Raw genomic sequence first — 19,599 nt, 5'->3', positions numbered from 1 at the left:
AAGTAGAATACTCTCCTGCATATTGATTCTCTGATCTTCTTGGCCAAACGAAAACACAGTTAGTAGAGAAATCTCTAAAGTCTCGTTGAAGCTTCTTAAGCTTAATTTGTTGAAGCTTCATAGCATAATTGTTGACTTGATCATACAAGTTTTTAAGTTTAGTCACACAAAAAGGGTCAGGAAAATCCTTTTTGAGTTCAGAATTAATGTCATTAACTCTAGATATTAGGTCTTTCTCAAGCGGCTCAAAATAATCTATTAAGAGTTGCATGTGTTTATAGCTGGCTTCTATATTGATGTCTTGCCATTTTTTCAGGAGTATAGGATGCGTTTCTCCGTAGGTGGGCATTACTAGAATACGCATCCCTCTCGGAATCAGTTTATAGTGTAAACACGCCTCTAGGTGTTTACGCTGCCATATTAATCTTTGTAGCTTGTATAGCTCGTTTTCAAGTATTTTCATATTAGAGTTGAAGAGTTCAACATTGCCAATGTTAGTCTCTGTTATATTTGTAACTGGAACATTTAGATCCAGAGCCAATAAAGGGTTTGACTTACACGATGTAATTGCAGTCCATTGTTGTTCGTTGTTTAAACACCTCGGTTCCGGATTGTAGTCCAGTTCAAGTTCCATTGTAATTCGAACGTGTGCAGTAAAGATCCCAAAGAGTACCAAGCAAAGAGAAATACGAAATACGGATCTTTGAAACCGCTAGGGAGCCAGTAGTTAAATCCAAGAAATAGTTGCAGAAACAAAACTTCTGACTCTCCACGTTATATAAAAACTTTTTAAATTTATTTAATGAAACAGACAAAAACGGTAAGCGCTTTCACGTATACTACTATACGCTTCTTCAGACAACTTGATGTAAAAAGCAACTGCTTATTTATGGGGAGGCATAGCCCAAGATAATCCAATAAAATTAATCAATTAATCAATTAAAAAGAATTTGAAGCGTTGTAATCCATTCTAGATGAAATACTCTTAAAGGTATAATACTAATTAAATGTAAAACATTCTTTCAGCCGAACAATATACATAAGGTGAATGAGAATCATTTATAAAATAGCAATTTAAAATTATATGCATATTCCTTTCCTGCAAGATGTTTTTGTAAGTTCTTGTTTACCATGGTTAGAAATTTCTAAGAAACTTTTCAAATAATTATTCATAAAAACCAAAATATTGAATATGAAATGCATGGAATATAGTTGAAGTAATATATAAATATATAAATATACAAATTATAAATATAAATGTGCAGAATAAATAAATTAATTTTATAAATATATAACCATATAAATATATAAATATATAAATATTATCATATAATAAGATGTATAATAGGTAAAAGAGCATGATTTTTTAAAAACTCCAACTAGTAAAAATGCATAAAAGCATATTAAAAAAATCATAGAAATATATTCATGTTGTGAATACATAAAAAATGTGCTCAATCAAAAGAAAGACTTTCAGAATATCCAGACAAACATCAATGGCATCTAACTATATCATGAAAGACACCAGAAGCTTAGCTAATTGTTGAAGTCAATCATTTTGTCCTTGTACTGCAGTATCATTCTGGGCGATGGCAGGATGCTACTTGGGGCTAGGGTTGTACCTGCCTGGGCTACAAGATCAGAGAGCTCTTCCGTGTCTCTCTTCATGTAGTCCAGTGAGGTACATCTCAGGTCGTTCACACCAACATGGACAATGACAAAGTCGTATTTGTACTTGTTGTGGAGTAATCTGAATGCATGGGTTGTGTGGCGGATCCTAGGACCTGACAGGCAGCTGACCGTAATTTTCTCCTTGTTTAGCCTGGTGAGTGGGACATCAGTGTGCCTGACTATAGTGTCACCTATGACTTGTGTGTTGGATACGTTGTTTTGCCTTATGGGCTGTGGCTGAGTGGCACACTGAGTCTGTGGGCTATTTGTCATTTGGGTAGTGTTGGGGGGGTGGAGGCTGATTGCATTTCTGCTTTGGAGGTCTCTGTTGCTTGAGCAGATTTTTATTGAGAGACTCCGCAAATGTTTTTGTGTTTCTATATGTTAATTTTGGTGGTGTAGGTTTAGTGGGACTATGTAATGTGTGGTTTGGTGCAAGTGTTTACCTTTTGCTCTTGACTGTCAAGTTCAGTCTTGGCTGGAGAGAGCTTTACCTCCAGTTTGGCTAGATAAGTGCATCTCTCACAAGTTGTAATGTTAGGTGGTAGGAGGAGAGCGTTGTCTGTGTACATGAGGCAAATGTTCTGAATTACAGCACAACTGCATGAAAATTACAGAACCAACTGATATTGCCAACATCCTGGCAGACAGGTTCAGTGCTAACTTTACCCCCCCACCCCCACCCCCAAAGGGCCCATATCTGTACAGGAAGAATGCAGAGTTTCTGTAATCACAATTACTCAGATAAAAGCTGCACTCTCTAATGCCAAAAACACAGCATCCATGGGTCCGGACAACATCCTATGCTGCGTTTTACATGAACTTCACAACAAACTGGCTCCCCACCTACGCACCATGTTCAGTCATAGACTCACATCAGGATTTGTGCCCACTGAATGGTGCACAGCAACAGTTATCCCACTCCACAAAGGGGGAGCCACCACTGATCCCAGGAACTATTGCCCTATTAGCCTGATGAGCCTGGTCTGTAGGGCCATGAAACGTATCATCATGGAACTCATAAACAAAGACATTGGTAACCTCCAAACTTTGGACCCCACCCAGTTTGGGTTTGTGAAAGGCAGATAATGCCTCCTGAACCTGATCGACTTCTTTGAGGCAGTCACCAAAGCTGTAGAGGAGGGTAAGGTGATTCACAGCCTATCTTGACCTCGTCAAGGCTTTCAACACCATCCCCCATTCTGGAATTATAGATAAACTCACTAAACTAGGTATAAATCCTTAGGTCACAAGCTGGGTTGCCAACTGGCTCACTGACGGAACCCATACTGTAAAAGATGCAGACTCCAAATCTGACTTCAAACCATTGACAAGTGAAGTACCACAGGGTTCAGTCCTGGGACCTCTCCTGTTTGGTATTTACTTCTCTGTAAGTACAGGCTAACACAGAAGGCCTTTGGCTAACGAAGTTCGCAGATGACTGCAAACTAGGAGCCATAGTCGAGTCCCCAAATGATGTGGAGATCCTACAGAAGGGCCTCACTGAGACAGATGCCTGGTGTCAGAGCCATGACCTCAAGCTCAATGCCAAAAAGTGCATTGCCATCCCCTTTGGTATAAACTCTGTACCCATGAACTACCACATAGGCGGCAGTCTACTTAACGCCGAATGTGTGATAAGAGACCTTGGGACACAGGTGGACAGTAGTCTCTCCCTTGATAATCACATCACCACAGTAGTCAGGAAATCCTTCTACGTGGCACACCTCATCACAAAAGGGTTCTCATCCAGGAAAAAAAAGGTCATTGTTCCCCTCTACTCGGCACTCGTAGGTGACTCTATAGTCAGGCACACTGATATCCCATTATAGAGTACAACGCCCCTTTTGGATTGTATCTCACAAGACATCTGCAGCAGCAGCTGGAAAGGCCACAGAAGTACCTCACAAAGAGGATTATTGGCCTCAAACATATGCCCTACACTAACCGTCTCAAAAAACTCCAGCTTTACTCCATAGTATATCGCCTACTCCGAGGTGATCTCTGCCTAACATATAAAGCTACATCAAACCTGGAGCTGTTGGACATGCTGCACCTAAAGAAATCCCAATCCCTCCGAGCTACACGCTCTAGGGACCTAAACCTTGTCACCACAATAAACAAGACATGCTGAAGCGATAGATTCCTATCCCAGAGACTTCCCATACTCTGGAACAAGCTACCCATCTATGTCAAGCAAAGTTCCTCATTAGCACTCTTCAAGAAAAATCTTGATGAGTGGATGGGAAATAGGAAATACACCCCGGGAATCACTTCTGTGGCTCTGCTCGACAGGGGCAAGGAAAATAACTTTCTTGGGTGGCGTAAGCCAGGGAACATTTTTGGTTAGGCTTACTTAGGCCCTTGGGCCAATAGCCTAGTACCTAACTATGAATACAGTAGGATGGCCAATAAATTTAAATAGCTGAAGGGAAGTGATTTCACAAAATGATAGTTTTGCGCTTACTCAAACAAGCCAGTAAAAGCAGAGAGGAAATGAGATATATGGTCAAATTAACATAAGGGGCAGGCAACTAGAAAGACAGTGGTGTTTAAGAACACAACAGTAACCAGGTGGGACGGTGGGAAAATATCTACCGACTCACAAGAGACAGAGATGTGGTCTCTCTTCAAGTTTTAATATGCAGTTAAAAGCAGAATACAAGTAAAACACAAGGTAAAGAAAACAAATCACAGTATTCAAAATAGAAAAAGGCAATAAAGTAATACGAAATACGAACAAAAAGCAAACTAACCTTTCCCTCACAGCAAAGTGTAGCAGAGTCTGGGTGAGCCTTTCTAGTAAAGACAGGGTACATCTGACAGATGGTGCATGCTAGCATTCATAATCAACTTGCATTTCCCACTTCCCGTTTACTGTCACACATTTACCCTGTTTGTCTGACAGGTGATCTACAACCTGAAACATCACCTCATTTTTTTAGCTCTTCATACAACAATAAAATAACTTCTGAAGTTTCTGCTTCTCTATTTTCTTATGCGCCTCCTGGGAGAGATGAATCTCCTACAGCAAAATCAATGTGATGAAGATTTCTTAAATAAGTGAAATGTTGTCTTTTAACTGGTTTCCAAGCCTGTTTACATTCCAAAAGACTGTTTTTTTTTCAAGAAATAAAACCATTACTATCTGTAATTTATTAACTGGATCATCCTACAAATTCTCCCCTTAGATGTTGCTGTAAATTAATTTAATACAACTTTCCTAAATAGTCTCATCCTATTTGGAAGAGACTAAAAACAGTTAATGCAATATGGCCATCCAATAAGAGTATAATACTAATTCAGGATAGAGAAAAAGCATGTAAAGAATGGCAAAAATATAAAACACCAAAATGTCTAGAAAACTTCTGAATGTTCCTCAGCCATACAAAAAAAGCAAACATGAAGACAAAAAAACTATACTGTAACAACTTTCAGAACAGTAGTAAATACTACTCTAAAAACAGTTCTGGCCATTAAAGAAATCTTGCATCCCAGCCAAAAATTTAGCCCTAACCCCTCTCCCTGCAACTCATTACTGAAAACCGCAACATAATTCAACTCTTATTTCATAGATTGTGTAGTATTATCAGTAAACCAAAGATTTCTTAGCATCTAGTCCAAACCACATCCACTTTCACCCTCAAACCTCTGTCTACGCAAAACTACTCAAACAAATTCAAACCATGTTCTATTTCAGCTGATGACCATCCAAGCAAATACCTTGACATAGCAACCAATACCATTGCCTATCCTGTCTCAGCCCTTATAAAATGGTCAGTCCAAGAATCCCATATTCCCTCTCTCTGTTGCCTATCCTGTCTCAGCCTTTATAAAATGGTCAGTCCAAGAATCCTACATTCCCTCTCTCTGGAAAAAGTTGCACATTATCTTTCTACACAAAGGAAGAAATTCAAAAGACATTACTGACCTTAGCCGTATAGCAGAATACTTGAAAAAAATATTCAGAAACAATTGCTGAACTATCTCCTGCATGAAGAACTCCTATCCCCCACACAACACGGCTTAATTCCCTCCCATAGTATTAACACTGCACTTCTAACCTTTATAGATGCTGTCAATAATACTAGTGATAATGACAAACTAGATGTTCATCGTGTTTCACTGTTGCAGTCATCACTGTAGGGTTCTTCCTGCCAGCAGGCAGCCCTCAGTCAGCCAGAATCCCAAAGTCTGGGTCCGGCGACGGCTGTGTACTCACCCTCCCTGACATCAGTGCGCCAGGGGTACTAAGCTCCCAGCCGACGCCATGTTCTTCAGTCTTTCTTGCCACGCGGTGAAAGCAGTTCGCAAGTGCCGGTCGGCTGACTGCTGTTATTTTTGGTGCTTCATACTGAAGACATTCTTCTTTTCAAAGCTAAGTACACCGTTGGGGAAACTTTTTTCTTGCTCCAGACCGATGTCAGAAAAAGTTAATAATTGTATTTCATGTGGGAAGCAAATACCTCATAAGGATTTTCACTCTTACTGTATTCCTTGTCTAGGCCCTGACCACGACATAGCTAGTTGTCTGTTTTTGCAAGATTTAATCAACGTACTATTAAACGGAGATACGATTTTGCCTTTCATTACTTTGGGTGGCGATTTAATTATAACATGTCGTCGGACACGCTTCCGACTACCGGAGTTCATAAAAGGCGCAAGGATAAAGATAGGCCTCCGAGGTCCAAATCAGACGACAGTTTACAATCAGAGCCAGCTGCTGGTTCGGCAGTCGTCAGTGAGGCGCTTTCGCAGCCCCTGTCGTTGTCCATTACAGAACCGTTTGCTGAAACGGACTCCCACGAGGAGCCAACTAGGCCTTCGAATACTCCAGGTGCAGGATCTTCGGATAATGCTCCGTCGGATGGGTCCGGAGCCGCTGTGCAGGGTACCGGCTTCTGGGGGGGGTTTCAGGCCTACGCATCTTCAGGTAAAGACAAAGGCAAAGACTCAAGCCCAGGCCTCCTCTGATCCGGGACCTAAATCTCAAAAACAAATGCTTAAAATGGTGAAGGACTTGCTAACTATGATTAGGGGTTCACATCCCCCTCCAGACAAAAGGCCAAGACAAGAATTGGATTATGAATCCTCTGATCAGGCATCTATCTCTTCAGTGTCTTCCTCTGAACAGGATTATGCTTTCCCTCCTTATGAGGATTCAGATGCTGAGGAATCCATTCCTTCAGTTTCTCCTCCTGTGGATTATTCTTTTTGGGGAAACTTTACATGACATGAGGGAACATTTTCACTGGGAAGGACAGGAGTACTCTGAATCTAAGAGAAGGCTTAGGGATTTCCTTCTTCTTCCCCAATACAGACCCCTGGCTATTCCTCCTATTTTGGATATTGTGGATGATGTCTTTTCTGAGTCTAATTTAACTCCTGACTCCTTTCCTCTGGCCCCTGCTAAGCCTGATAGATATTACAGAGTCCCTGACTCCCACCATTTTCTTTATAACAATCCTACTGCTGATCCAGAAACCATTTCTCAGGGTCCTAAGGCTGTTAAGGCCGCCACTGCTAAGAACCCTATCTAATTCTAGAGCTTTGGAGAGATGGGGCAAAAAAGTGTACACTTTTGCTACTTTATCTATTAGGGCTTTAAATTGTCAATTTCATATGTTGAAGTATCAGCAATACCTTTTGTCTGTTATGAAACAAAAACTGGGTGCCATTTCTACATGTGCAGACAATAAGGAATTACATGATTTGATGCATGCTACTGAGTAGGTGGGGAAACATACCTTACACTGTGGTTTTGATGCTTTGGAGGCCTCTTGCATTTGCAGGGCGGCTGCCACTGGCACGGTCATTAGAAGGCATGCTTGGTTAAAGGAACATAATTTGCCTGATCAAGTGAAAGCAAAGTTACTGGATGCTCCTGTTCAACATAATGTTTTGTTTGGGTCTAAGGCTGAAGAGGTTATAAAGAAAATGGAGGATAAGGCAAAATCCATGCAAACGGTTAAGGATTTCTTACAAGTTCAGCCTCCTAGATTTAGCAGAAATTGGCCAGCTAAAAATTGGTCCTTTCCCAGCTCGGACAGGCCTCAGAGGGGTAGATATAGGCACACCAGAGGGAGGGCCCAAGCACAGACCTCTTATAGACGTAGACAGTGGAGTGCTTCCACCCCCAGGGGTGGAGAAGACAGGTCTCAACCTTATAGGAAACAGGCTCAATGACTCCCCCTGCATGGCTCCAGGAACCTCTCTCCTGGAAGCTCCTCTGGGAGGAAAACTTTCTCTTTTTCACCGAAATTGGACTTACATAACCCAAGACGAGTGGGTTCTGGATGTAGTTTTAAGAGGTTACAAATTCCACTTTCACACCTTGCCAAAACCAAACGGATGGCCAGACCTACCAAAAACTCAGTGGGCAGAGGCATTAAAACAGATGAGGTCCCTCATGGCTATGAAGGCCATAGAACTGGTTCCAAATTCAGAGACGAGACAAGGCTTTTATTCAAGACTCTTTCTAGTTCCCAGAAAGCAAAATACTTGGAGACCCATCCTGGATCTGTCAGTCTTAAATACTTTCCTGGAGATACCAAAGTTCATGATGCTTACTCTGCAGCAGCTCCTGCCAATGTTGAGCAAAAATGCATGGATGGTGACATTGGATTTAAAGGAGGCTTACCTACACATTCCTATCAGACAGGAGTGCAGAAAATACCTCAGGTTCAAGGCAGGCACGAAACATTACCAATTCTCTGCGCTGCCCTTTGGCTTGTCTACTGCGCCCAGGGTCTTTACCAAGTGCCTGGCACCAGTAGCAGCTTACTGCAGACTCAAGGGAATTCATATTTACCCTTACCTGGACGACTGCCTTATTCAAGCAGACAGCAAGGACATTTTACTGCAGCACCTGGAATTTGTTCAAAATCTACTCAAGTACCTGGGATTCACTGTGAACGTAAAAAAGTCAAATTTGACACCCACTCAACAGATAACTTTCCTGGGTGCTCTTTTAAACACAACAACCCAGATGGCATTCCTGACATCAGAAAAACAACTACAGCTGGCTTCAACTTTCAAAAGCCTGGCGTTAATGTCTCAGCTAACTGCAAGGAAATTCCTGCAGGCTTTAGGTTACATGGCTTCCTGCATTCTACTCATGCCATATGCAAGACTGCATATGAGGAAGATACAATGGTACCTAAAAAGCGTATGGTCCCAGCATTGTCACAGTCTGGAAACAGTGATTGCTGTCTTGCCTTGCCTGCAAAAGGAATTCCATTGGTGGGCCATGGCATGTCTTCAAAACGAAGGCAAAGCCTTCAGTCTACCTCCTGCCTACCAAGTGATAACCACGGACGCCTCGGATTATGCTTGGGGAGCCCACTTGCAGGGGAAAGGCCTGCAAGGTTTTTGGACAGAGGATCAGAAGCATCTACATATCAATTTAAAAGAGATGTTAGCTGTGCAGAATGCCCTCTTGGCTTTCCAGGGATCTTTTACAGCCAGGGCAGCTACTGATACGGACAGACAACACCACAGTTATGTGGTACATAAACAAGCAAGGGGGTTCACAATCCTACCCCCTTTGCAGACTAGCCATGACTCTATGGAACACAGCACTAGCTTGCAAAGTGGACCTACAAGCTCAATTCCTGCCAGGGAAACAAAACACTCTGGCAGACAGCCTGAGCAGGAACCTGTCAGACCCACATGAGTGGATGCTAGACACCCAAATATTCAAGATGATTACAGAAGCCTGGGGCTGCCCGGACATAGATCTATTTGCATCTCCCCACAACTACCAGTTACAGACTTTTTGCACAAGGACATATCACAAGCTAGCATGGAAAGTGGATGCTCTCTCATTCAGTTGGAGGAACCTCTCAGGGTATGCCTTTCCACCACTACCTCTTCTACCAAGGGTGTTATTAAAAATAAAACAGGACAAACCAAAGCTGATCTTACTAGCCCCGAATTGGCCTCGACAATTTTGGTACTCAGCACTGATAAATCTATCCCAGGAACCTCCTTGGATTCTACCTCAGATTCCAAATCTTTTGTCTCAACATAAGGGCCAGGTCCTGCACTCTCATATCAAAACTCTCAGCCTGGAAGCCTGGCGTATTCAGGGTCTATGATTAATCTTACCCTTTCCAAACAGGTCATGGATGTTATCTTAGAAGCCAGAAGGCCTAGCACTAGGAAATCTTATGAAGGTAAATGGAAGAGATTTTGCACCTGGATGCATGCTCAGGAATCAGATCCTCACATTCCAAATATTCCATTGATTTTACATTACCTAACAGATATGTTGCATAAGGGTTTATCTTTTTCCTCCATAAAAATACATGCCTCTGCTATCTCTGCACATTATAATACAGATCCCCCATTTTTTTCACATCCACTTCTGAAACAATATCTCAGAGGAGCAAAGAATTTAAGGCCCCCTAGGACACCACCCATTCCTGCCTGGGACCTCAATTATGTCCTGGAAAAACTTACTCTGCCTCCTTTTGAGCCTGCTGCCACATCTGATATAAAGTATTTATCATGGAAGACTGTTATCCTACTGGCTTTAACTTCAGCCAGGAGAGTCTCGGAGTTACAAGCGCTCATGGCTGTGGAACCTTACATTCTTTTTCATCAAGACAGGGTTTCTTTGAGGACTAACCCTACTTTCATGCCTAAAGTGGCTTTAAACCAAACTATTCACCTGCCAACTTTTTTCCCTAATCCACAAAATAAGGGGGAGAGGATCTTGCATTCTGTAGACATGCACAGGCAGCTTCGCTTTTACCTGGACAGAACCAAGGATATCAGGAAAACTGAACAACTGTTTGTCTCTTATGCAGCAAATTCCCAATGCAAAGCTATTTCAAAACAGACCATTTCTAAATGGATTGCTCATGGAATCAGATTTTGTTACTCTCTTCATGGAAAGCAAATCCCAGGAAAAATTAGGACACACTCTACCAGAGCTGCTGCTACTTCAGCTGCCTTTCTCAGGGGAGTCCCTATCAAAGATATTTTGGAAGCTGCAACTTGGAGTTCAGTGCATACTTTCTCTAAGCACTGTAATCTCCCTCTTTATTCTAAGTCTAGGGTGGGCTTTGCGTCTGCAGTCTTACAAGGCCTTCTAGCTGCCCCTTCTACTCAATAACCACCACCCTTTATCTCAGCTTTGGGATTCAACCGTACAGTGATGACTGCAACAGTGAAACACGATGAACATAGTACAGTTGTGTACACTTACCATAAATGTAGATGTTCGAGTGTCTTCACTGTTGCAGTCTGGGTTACCCACCCTCCTGTCCCCTCATATACTTTAATTGGTGTGGTTCCCTGCTTCACCCTTCTTCTGAGGTGTATTTGCTACAGGGTATGGGGTTTGTTGTATGTTACGTTTTTGTTTTACTTTTAGCCTTTACTTTTGGGCACCTGACATCTGGGGCAAGAAAAACTGGAGAACATGGCGTCGGCTGGGAGCTTTGGTACCCCTGGCGCACTGATGTCAGGGAGGGTGAGTATACAGCCGACGCCGGACCCAGACTTTGGGATTCTGGCCGACCGAGGGATGCCTGTCGGCAGGAAGAACCCTACAGTGATGACTGCAACAGTGAAAACACTCGAACATCTACATTTATGGTAAGTGTACACAACTGTACTTTGTCTTCTTATTTCTACACTTGTCTAAAGCCTTTGACACAGTTTGTCACAGCAAATATCTACTTCATATATTCTCGCTAGGTCTATCTCAGCCCACCCCTCTATGTTTCAAAAGCTACCTGTCCAATAGATATCAGTAAAGTAGCACTCCACCGTCTCTCCATACCTTCCATTCACCACCGGTGCACCACAAGGCTATTTTTACCTGGTCTCCTCCTGTTTAATGCTCTCACTAACACTCTCCACACATCCATGCAACTGCTTCCCTAATACAATACTCACATTACTGTTTTTTCCCCTCCAAATTCTTTCTTATGAAATAAAAAAACAAAATTTAAAGTACTCTCTCTTTAATAATATAGCCACTGAAGTCACTGCTCATAGGAAATTATTAGGGTTGGTAGTGGATGATAATCTTAAAATTGCAAAAAAAAAAAAAAAAAAAAAAAACTCACCAAGAACAAATAGGGATGCTTTAGAGATCCAAAAACTTTCTCACCAACACAACTAAAATCGCACTTACTGCTTACCCCCTCCCCGCACTACGTTATGGAGCTTCCATCCTTACAAATGTCCGGCATTACAAAAATCAAAATTTGAACAGTGCTATAGTAAAGTGGCCAAATCTACAAGAAATACCCATTTCAGAACTCACCACTCTACAGCACTAAAAAGCCTAAACTGGTTAAAACCTCATCAACTAACATATTCACAGCTTCTTACCACCTATAAAATTATCCAGCATCCATCTGCTTGTCCATCACTAACTACTGTTCTACACAACTATGTTCCTGTCAGTCATTATGATCCACTGACCAAAAACTCCTCTCTGTCCACATACCTTCCAGATCTGCTGGGTAACTCATACCATGTTGCTAAGGCCTGGTACTTCTTACTTGTATCCATCAGGTCAGTACACTGCCGTCCTCCCTCCGAACTTTTAAAAACATTCTGAAAGACTTGCTAGCAAAAAAAAAAAAATCTAGTTCTGTTCTTGCTCAGCCACAGGATAAAACTGTACCCCAAAATATGAGCAAGTACATATTCTTAACTCATACCTCCTTAATCTCCCTCCTTTGTTCACTTCCTTACTTCAATCAATTTCTTTCCCAGCTCTCTTTCTTAATATGCCATAACCCTGTTTTTTTCTCTCACTTCATATCACAATTCCTGTTTGCATTATACTAAGTTACCTTTAATTTCTATATAAACTGGCTAATTTTTAAAAAATAAGAAATCACTGTAATATAATTTGCATCTATTGTTAACCAATGTTTTCACATTATATCTAACTTGGTATAATAATTTAAACTGTACATGTTTTTGTGTTTGTCCGGTTCGATTCTCAGCTAGAGCGTATTCTGCGTGGAGACATGCGTGAATGGGCGTACCTTCGTTGAAGGTTGTGCATCAGAGCTGGCAACTCGGTACGTAAAAATTTACTGCCAATCATTAGCGGACCGGAGTTCCGCTGTGGAGACCCCCAACCGGGAAAAGCCGAAAGACACAACACCAACATGTTTTTGTGTTATTTTTGAATATTGTAAAATTATTGTTCTTAAATTAGATTCCTTTGAAAAAGAACTATGCAAACTGGATCAAAACAAAGCACAGAGATGAAACATAATTAGTAATAGTGATCTGAGAACACTTCAGCAAGAACTTACAGTACCATTATAACTATTATTTACTAGTCCGTATAAATATGGGGATATTCCTCAAGATTAGAGACATGTACTTGTTAAACCTGCCCTTAAGGAAAAGGGGAGTAGGACAAACACAGACTCATACAGAGCCTTAAGTTTACTTTCATGTTGTGGAAAAATAACAGAGAAGATAATGGATATGTTATTGTTTGAATTGGAAAGGTTGGGATTTGAAACCATATATCAGTATGCATATGCTCCTCAAACAAGTTGTAGCCTCACCTTTCCCATAAAGACAGCAAATTAAACCCACCATCAGTAATGGATATAAGTGTGCTAATTCTAAGGTCATGCCATTTGCCTGCCACAGTACTGTTGAAGTCTTGCCATAAGTCAGGCCTTTCTATCCATTGTCACAGTCTTGAAAAAACTGACAATTTATGTTAATCACTTAAAACTGTCTGTGCTTATCTTTCTTCTAGAAGCATTATATATTTAAATAAAGGAAATTGTATGGAAATTTTCTTTCCAGGCACTTCCTGACTTGACCCTGCAGTATTTCCCTCTTTCTTTTAGTGTGGTGTTATTTTCTGTCTATAGAATGACGAAAGGTTCTCCAATCACTTCACCATTTCCAAGGCTTATGCATAGTCCAAAAAGGAGAAGAAAAATGCACCTTGAAAATTTGGGGGGGGTTAATTTAAACCCAAGTTTCTTGCCTGCGTACGTCTGTATAATATGAATAGGCTTTGCTGTCCCACTCTCTCTCCAGGCTAGAGTCCTGCCCAACCCATCTTCAGCTCCTATACATCAGTTTCTTTCCAGACACCCACAGCAAGGAAAGTACTGGGGTAGTTTAAGCAGCAGTCAAGAAATGAACAACTATATTCCTATTGTTTTTCCCCCCTCAAACATCCAGTGTTTCAGGGACAAATCCTCTATGCTTTCTCTATGGTAATGTTCCCTCCCCAGGCAGCTAAGCAGTCAGCTCCCTAAGTTCAGCTCTGTCTGGTATCCCAGTTACTCACAAATTCTCACTCCATGCACAGTCTTCCAGGTCAGATATCACTACATCTAGCTGATCAACTTTGTCATTAATTTATATTTAATATGAATGCGGATTCTTTAACATTTTCTGTAATTTTAGGATAACATCAGAATGGTTGGTAAGAAATACCTCACTCTCTCATGCATCCCTTCCTCTTGATTTTGACATAATTGTCAAGCTTTTCATCTTTTTGTGTAAGTTAATGATGGTCTGTAGTAAGAAAGGATGTAGGCATACTTACGTTACCACCTAATCTTTCTTTAATGTCAGTCTCTCTTTTCCTTCAGTTACCAGCGTAAAAATAATACAACAAATATCAGAGTACAGGAACTTCGATGTTCACAGGTAACAGGAATACTACACCAAAAAGAGACATCCTCTCAGACAATCTGACCACAACTCTGTATCATTTATTAAAGCAAAACTAGGCCTGCTTATTATTAACTAGACTAGATTAAAAGTGGTTGGCCCATTGTATTGCATTTTGTTACAAGAACAACAGACATTTTCAAGGCTGTGTGAAAGCTTATTCCACAAGAATTGCTGCTTTTCAGTGGCATTCTTGAGAAATTTCTTGAGGTGTGGCATAGACTGCTGTTGACATGTTTACTAAACATTACTCACTGGAGGTCCAGTCTAAAGGTGGATTGATTTGATACAGCTGCGCTTTTGTCTTTTAATTCTCTACCACCCTGGATTTCTATAGTCTTTGGGATACTACATAAATGTCATATTTTACTGTTGGTCAACCTCCTGAGATTAACATAATAAGAGTTGTAGGAGTGCTTCAGTAGAGAGGCCAGTGCAGCAATAAATGGACTTAACTGCCATTTCCCTGTAACTTCTTTATTTGTTTACATTTGTTTTCACATTTTGCATTGCTTTATTTGTTTCTCTACATGTTTTGTCTTTTTAGATGTTTTTTATATTTTTTGCATTTTTTCCCAAGCACACAGCTAATCATCAGTGAATCCTAGTGCCTCAGTCCATTGTTGGGCTTTCCTACACCTCATAATCTCCCTCAAACTCTATCTGCTGGGGTTGGAGCCAGTGTGGAACTTAAGGTGTCCTGGGACTGTACATCATATTGTCGCCCTGGCAGGATTTTGCCCTTGGACCAAACCATATACCCCTCCCTTGGCATGTGCGCATAGCACCCTGAGGGGGATATGTAGTGGGTGGACAGCACCTCTGTACTACTCTCTTCCACCAGGAGGTACACCATCAAGCTGCTTTACCCACCTTTCAGAACGCACTCCACGGATGGCTTCCCAGACTCCTATAGTAAGCTCCACCCATTTTGTGTGCTGATGCACATACCCACACTCTCCAGGACTGGTGTACCTGCCTCCTTGCCAGAGCATCAGACACATGAGAAGCTAATAGCACCCAGGTCACATGGGACTTAGTAAGAGCTTTATTGAGTACTTGTCTCTGTACATAGTTTAGGTTATGTTCACTACTTTTTGAGTAGTAATTGTGTAACCCCCCCCCCCACACACACACACACACAAACACCTGCGTACAACTTCCTTTCTCAGAAGAACTGATCTGAGGCCAAGCCAGTTGTGCTCATTGGGAGGAGCTCATACATACAGACATCACTACTGTTAGTGCAGGATCAGAGCTGGCCTACACAGTGCAAACTGCATCTAGAGGAAATGGCCACTACCAGCTGTGTTTCATCAGTAAGTAACCCAAATGTTTTGATTTAATATGGCATTGGACAGAGCTATCCCATTATTGTGAGTACACTCATAGTAGTGCTTTGTATCTGTTTGTAGATCGTACAACAGTAAGCCAGTCATTATAATATGCCTTTGCTCGTGACGTGCATACTGAGAAGTCATTTGGTTTAGCTGTCTCTGTGGTGGTGAAGGAAGTGTGGTGTTTGCTATTTCACTGTAAGGCATTTAAATGTCCAGTAGTGATGAAGTGAATTTTACTTATTTTCCCTGGTTGTAATGAAAATATTTCATATCATTCTTTTTGGAGAAATTCCTTTAAAGAAATTAGGTGTGCTTTTATTTGTAGGTCAATCAAAAACTACTTCTTGATGGCCCAAGGAGACTTCTTTGTTCATTTCATGGATCTGACAGAAGAAGAACTGAAGAAACCTGTTGATGACATTATTCCTACAAGGCTAGAAGCTTTGTTGGAGTTGGCATTGAGAATGAGCACAGCTAACACTGACCCCTTTAAGGATGACTTAAAGGTAAGGACAGAACTTTCATGTAAATAGAAACTGTACCATTAGTACTTATTACAAAACTGATGTTGTAAAGCATCTTCACTGTTAGTGAAGTTTTCCAACATTCCCTCGCACAAGAGATTGCACAGTACTTAAAACAGTAGTCGACAGAATACATTTGTCTTAAACTGGTGAACAAGAGCGGTCAGGTATCAAAGGGAGAATACCTGTAGCAGTGTGCATAATATTTGGTTTCTCCTGTTCTGTGACTGTTGCAATCAGGCCTGAATTTCTTTCTTTCTTACTAGAATTAGCATACTCCTGTAGGAGCAAGGGCCAACTTTGTCCTATAGCTATACCATCACTGGGCAGCATGAGCCCTCAGTAAAGGCAACTCAGTAGGGTCTTTTCTTAGATCTTCTCTGCTTCTTTCTAAAGCATTGGTTACATACCTGCATTTTCAGTTCATGTACAGCTCATCACTGAATTTTGGACCAAAGTTTCTACCTACTAATTACTAGCAAACTCTTCTAAACATTCTTACTGAGACAAAAAAAAAAAAAGAGTCATAACTTTAATTAGAGTTCTTTAATTGAGTATAGTAACATTTCCACAGGAAATCAGTTAATGAGCATACCTATGATTGCTAGCGTGAATGAAACATTTGCACTGTTTGGGTTCTTTACTTACTGTAATTTTGGCAGGTAGCACAGAAGATTAAGGCTAATGAGCTGCTTCCTGTGATGCAGGGTTTTATTCTGTCAAATGACATTTCCTTAACTGTGTGACCTTGAGCAAGTCACTTAATCAGACATTGCAAATAGGCCAAGTCTAAAAAAAAGTCCATGCAGATCAGTGGTCTGCTGCAGTTAACAAACAAATTAAATAAATCGATAGACTATTCAGTATAACACAGCCACTAAAATGGTAAATATGAAAACTTTAAAGACATCTTTATTACAGAAAAAAAACACATACAAATTTAAAAGTAAAGAATTTAAGTCAAAAATGTAAAAGTTAAAGAAAAAATAGTCAAAGCTTAGCAATTTAAATATGGTTGAGAACAGAAGAATACAGAATCCTGCAGAAAAGAACAGGTAAAAGTGAGAGAATTTTTAATGAAAATTAAATTCTTATCTGGTTTAATGGTGAAACACTTTTAAAGGCTTCCAGTACAAACAAAGAAGTAAAGTCTGTCATAATGGTATGAAAAATAGTGATTTTAATTATGAAAAACAGAATTGAGGACCTGTCTCTGAAGCAGGATTATAAAAAAAATTATAAACAAAAGAAACTGACTTTTAGGTTATTTCAGCTGAATAATCACAGAGACAGACTATCTTCAAAAGAAAGAGAATCCCCTCAGTGGGAGACTGTAGTGGTTTACCTCAGAACCATATCACTGTGCAAGTCCGTGCAAATACTGACATGGATCAAGGTACTTAATTAAATTGGTGGTGTTTTAGGTGGTCTAGGATCAGACAAATACTGTCCAAATCACAGATTACAGCACAGCATAGTTGGACTGCTAAAGGTCCTTCATTGAAGGCATCACATGAGTCCTGTGCAAGTCCCCTAGTTAACTGTCTACTTTTGCTATGATTTTGTCTAAGAAAATAAGTTCCCCTTCTCAGATGAAGTTTTTTTTTTTTTTGTATGAAACAGTCTTGAGTCTTCTTGGTACAATGCACCGATTATAATACTATTCATGTCCTTCCCCAACAAAAGATTTGATCTTTGGAGAAACCATAAGTCTGATGAAGTGTTAGCCAGTGCCATGTTATGTGCATCTTAATTTTTAATGTGTGCTTTTCTAATTGCAATTACAAGTCAGACTGACACAGGATAGGTAATGGCATTCTTCACTTTGTATTTGAATGCCCAATATAACTGCTGATGTATCAAGAAAATTGAGAAATAGTTCATGTTCATCAGGGACTGTTTTTCTAACTGATTTAATACCTACGGTCTGCATGGAAGGAAGGACGGTTCTGATAAGGTAATGCAACGTGACTGGACAAGCCTGACAACAACTGACAAAAGAGTTCTGAACACTCCTGTTTGATGAGGACTAATAATAGTTGGCACAGAGGTTTAAGGCTATGAGCTGTAGTTCTTATGGCACAGGGTTTAATTCTCTCAGTGACCTACTGTGTGATCTTAAGCCAGCCATTTAACCAGACAGTGCTTGGGGGCATCTGGGAATTTGGGCTAGGCTCCTCAGCCGTCACATGGACTGCAAGCCTAGTAACTACCTATGAACCTATGAGCACTGTTTGCCATTAATGTAACTCTGTCATAGTAGGTTGTCTTAAGTTATTGATGTATATAAATGCTTGCATTTCCCACTTTATAGAGAATGAATGTGTAGTATCCTTGCATATTAGTACTGCTACCCAACATCTGTGTACAAATAAAGCTACTGCTCCTACTCAAGAATCTGCTGACTGTACAGTGATGATTATTCATTACAGTTTGTTCTGCTGATATGTTAGTAAGGATGTTCCTTCACAAAAGTTGAGGCATTGTTATCTACTAAGGGCAGCTAAGCTTCAGTCTTGTGCAAGACGATCCCTTATTCAGTCTTTTCAGGGTATCACTAATTAATGTTGTTATAATGTGTCCCTAATCCCAGCCGCCTACACCTAATAAAGGTGACCAGTTATATAGACCACTTGTTAGTAGACAGAACATTTTAACAATTTGAAGTCAGACCCAGCATCTTTAGTCCTAAACCTAGCTGTCTTGGTGGCATGGGATCCTGCTTCTGCTGATGTAACAGAAGGTGTGAAGTTTTCCTGTCTCATCTTCATTCTATACTGATGGGTTCGGAAACAATCCTCTGTTCCGACTCAGCCAGTTACTAAAGCTTGAGATTTGAAACTAGCTCATGGCTCCATCCCTATCCCATGATGCTGCAGTGCTTTCCTCAAGTCTTGTTTGCTGCTGAAACAGATGGGATCTACGACTAGCTCGGGCTAAGTAGAAATTGTTTTTCATCTTTAAAGCTGGTTATGGCTAAAGTTTTTGGGGTTCGTTTCCATAGTTATATAGTGTGCTTAGTGTCTTTTGATATTATTAGAATAGTTATTAATTGCTTACTACCTAGTTAGTGTGTTTCTTCAGGTCATTGTGTTTAGGCCTTTAATTTGATAGATAAACTGTTAGGCTGTGTCGGTAGTCCTTTAGGTTATATTATCAGAAATTGTACTCTTGCAAAGTAGTTGTTAGTTGTTTCTTACATATTTAGACTGTGTTTTTTCAGGCCGTCATGTTTAGGTCTTTATTTGGATAGATAAGCCGTTAGTTCTTTAATATATATATTACTAGAAATTGTATTTTTTCATGTGTTTTTGAGGGTCGTTTGTACTTGACCCTCATATCCCTACTCCGTTTATTGGCCTGCAGTGTGTTTA

General features: G+C 40.5%; 1 protein-coding gene across 2 annotated transcripts in view; it reads left to right on the top strand.

Moving 5' to 3' along the window:
- The window catches only part of TUBGCP2 (tubulin gamma complex associated protein 2), a 1,158,397-nt gene that overhangs the window by 605,696 nt on the left and 533,102 nt on the right, over positions 1-19,599 (top strand). For both annotated transcript variants that reach the window (XM_044056780.1, XM_044056781.1), the window contains exon 11: positions 16,027-16,207. In XM_044056780.1, the coding sequence (XP_043912715.1) occupies positions 16,027-16,207 (181 nt within the window). The remainder of the gene's footprint in view (positions 1-16,026; positions 16,208-19,599) is intronic.

This window comes from Protopterus annectens, chromosome 14.part0 (genome assembly GCF_019279795.1).
Source record: "Protopterus annectens isolate FY-2018-M chromosome 14.part0, PAN1.0, whole genome shotgun sequence".
Classification (NCBI taxonomy): Eukaryota; Metazoa; Chordata; order Ceratodontiformes; family Protopteridae; genus Protopterus; species Protopterus annectens.
This window is presented reverse-complemented; position numbering and strand designations above follow the sequence as displayed.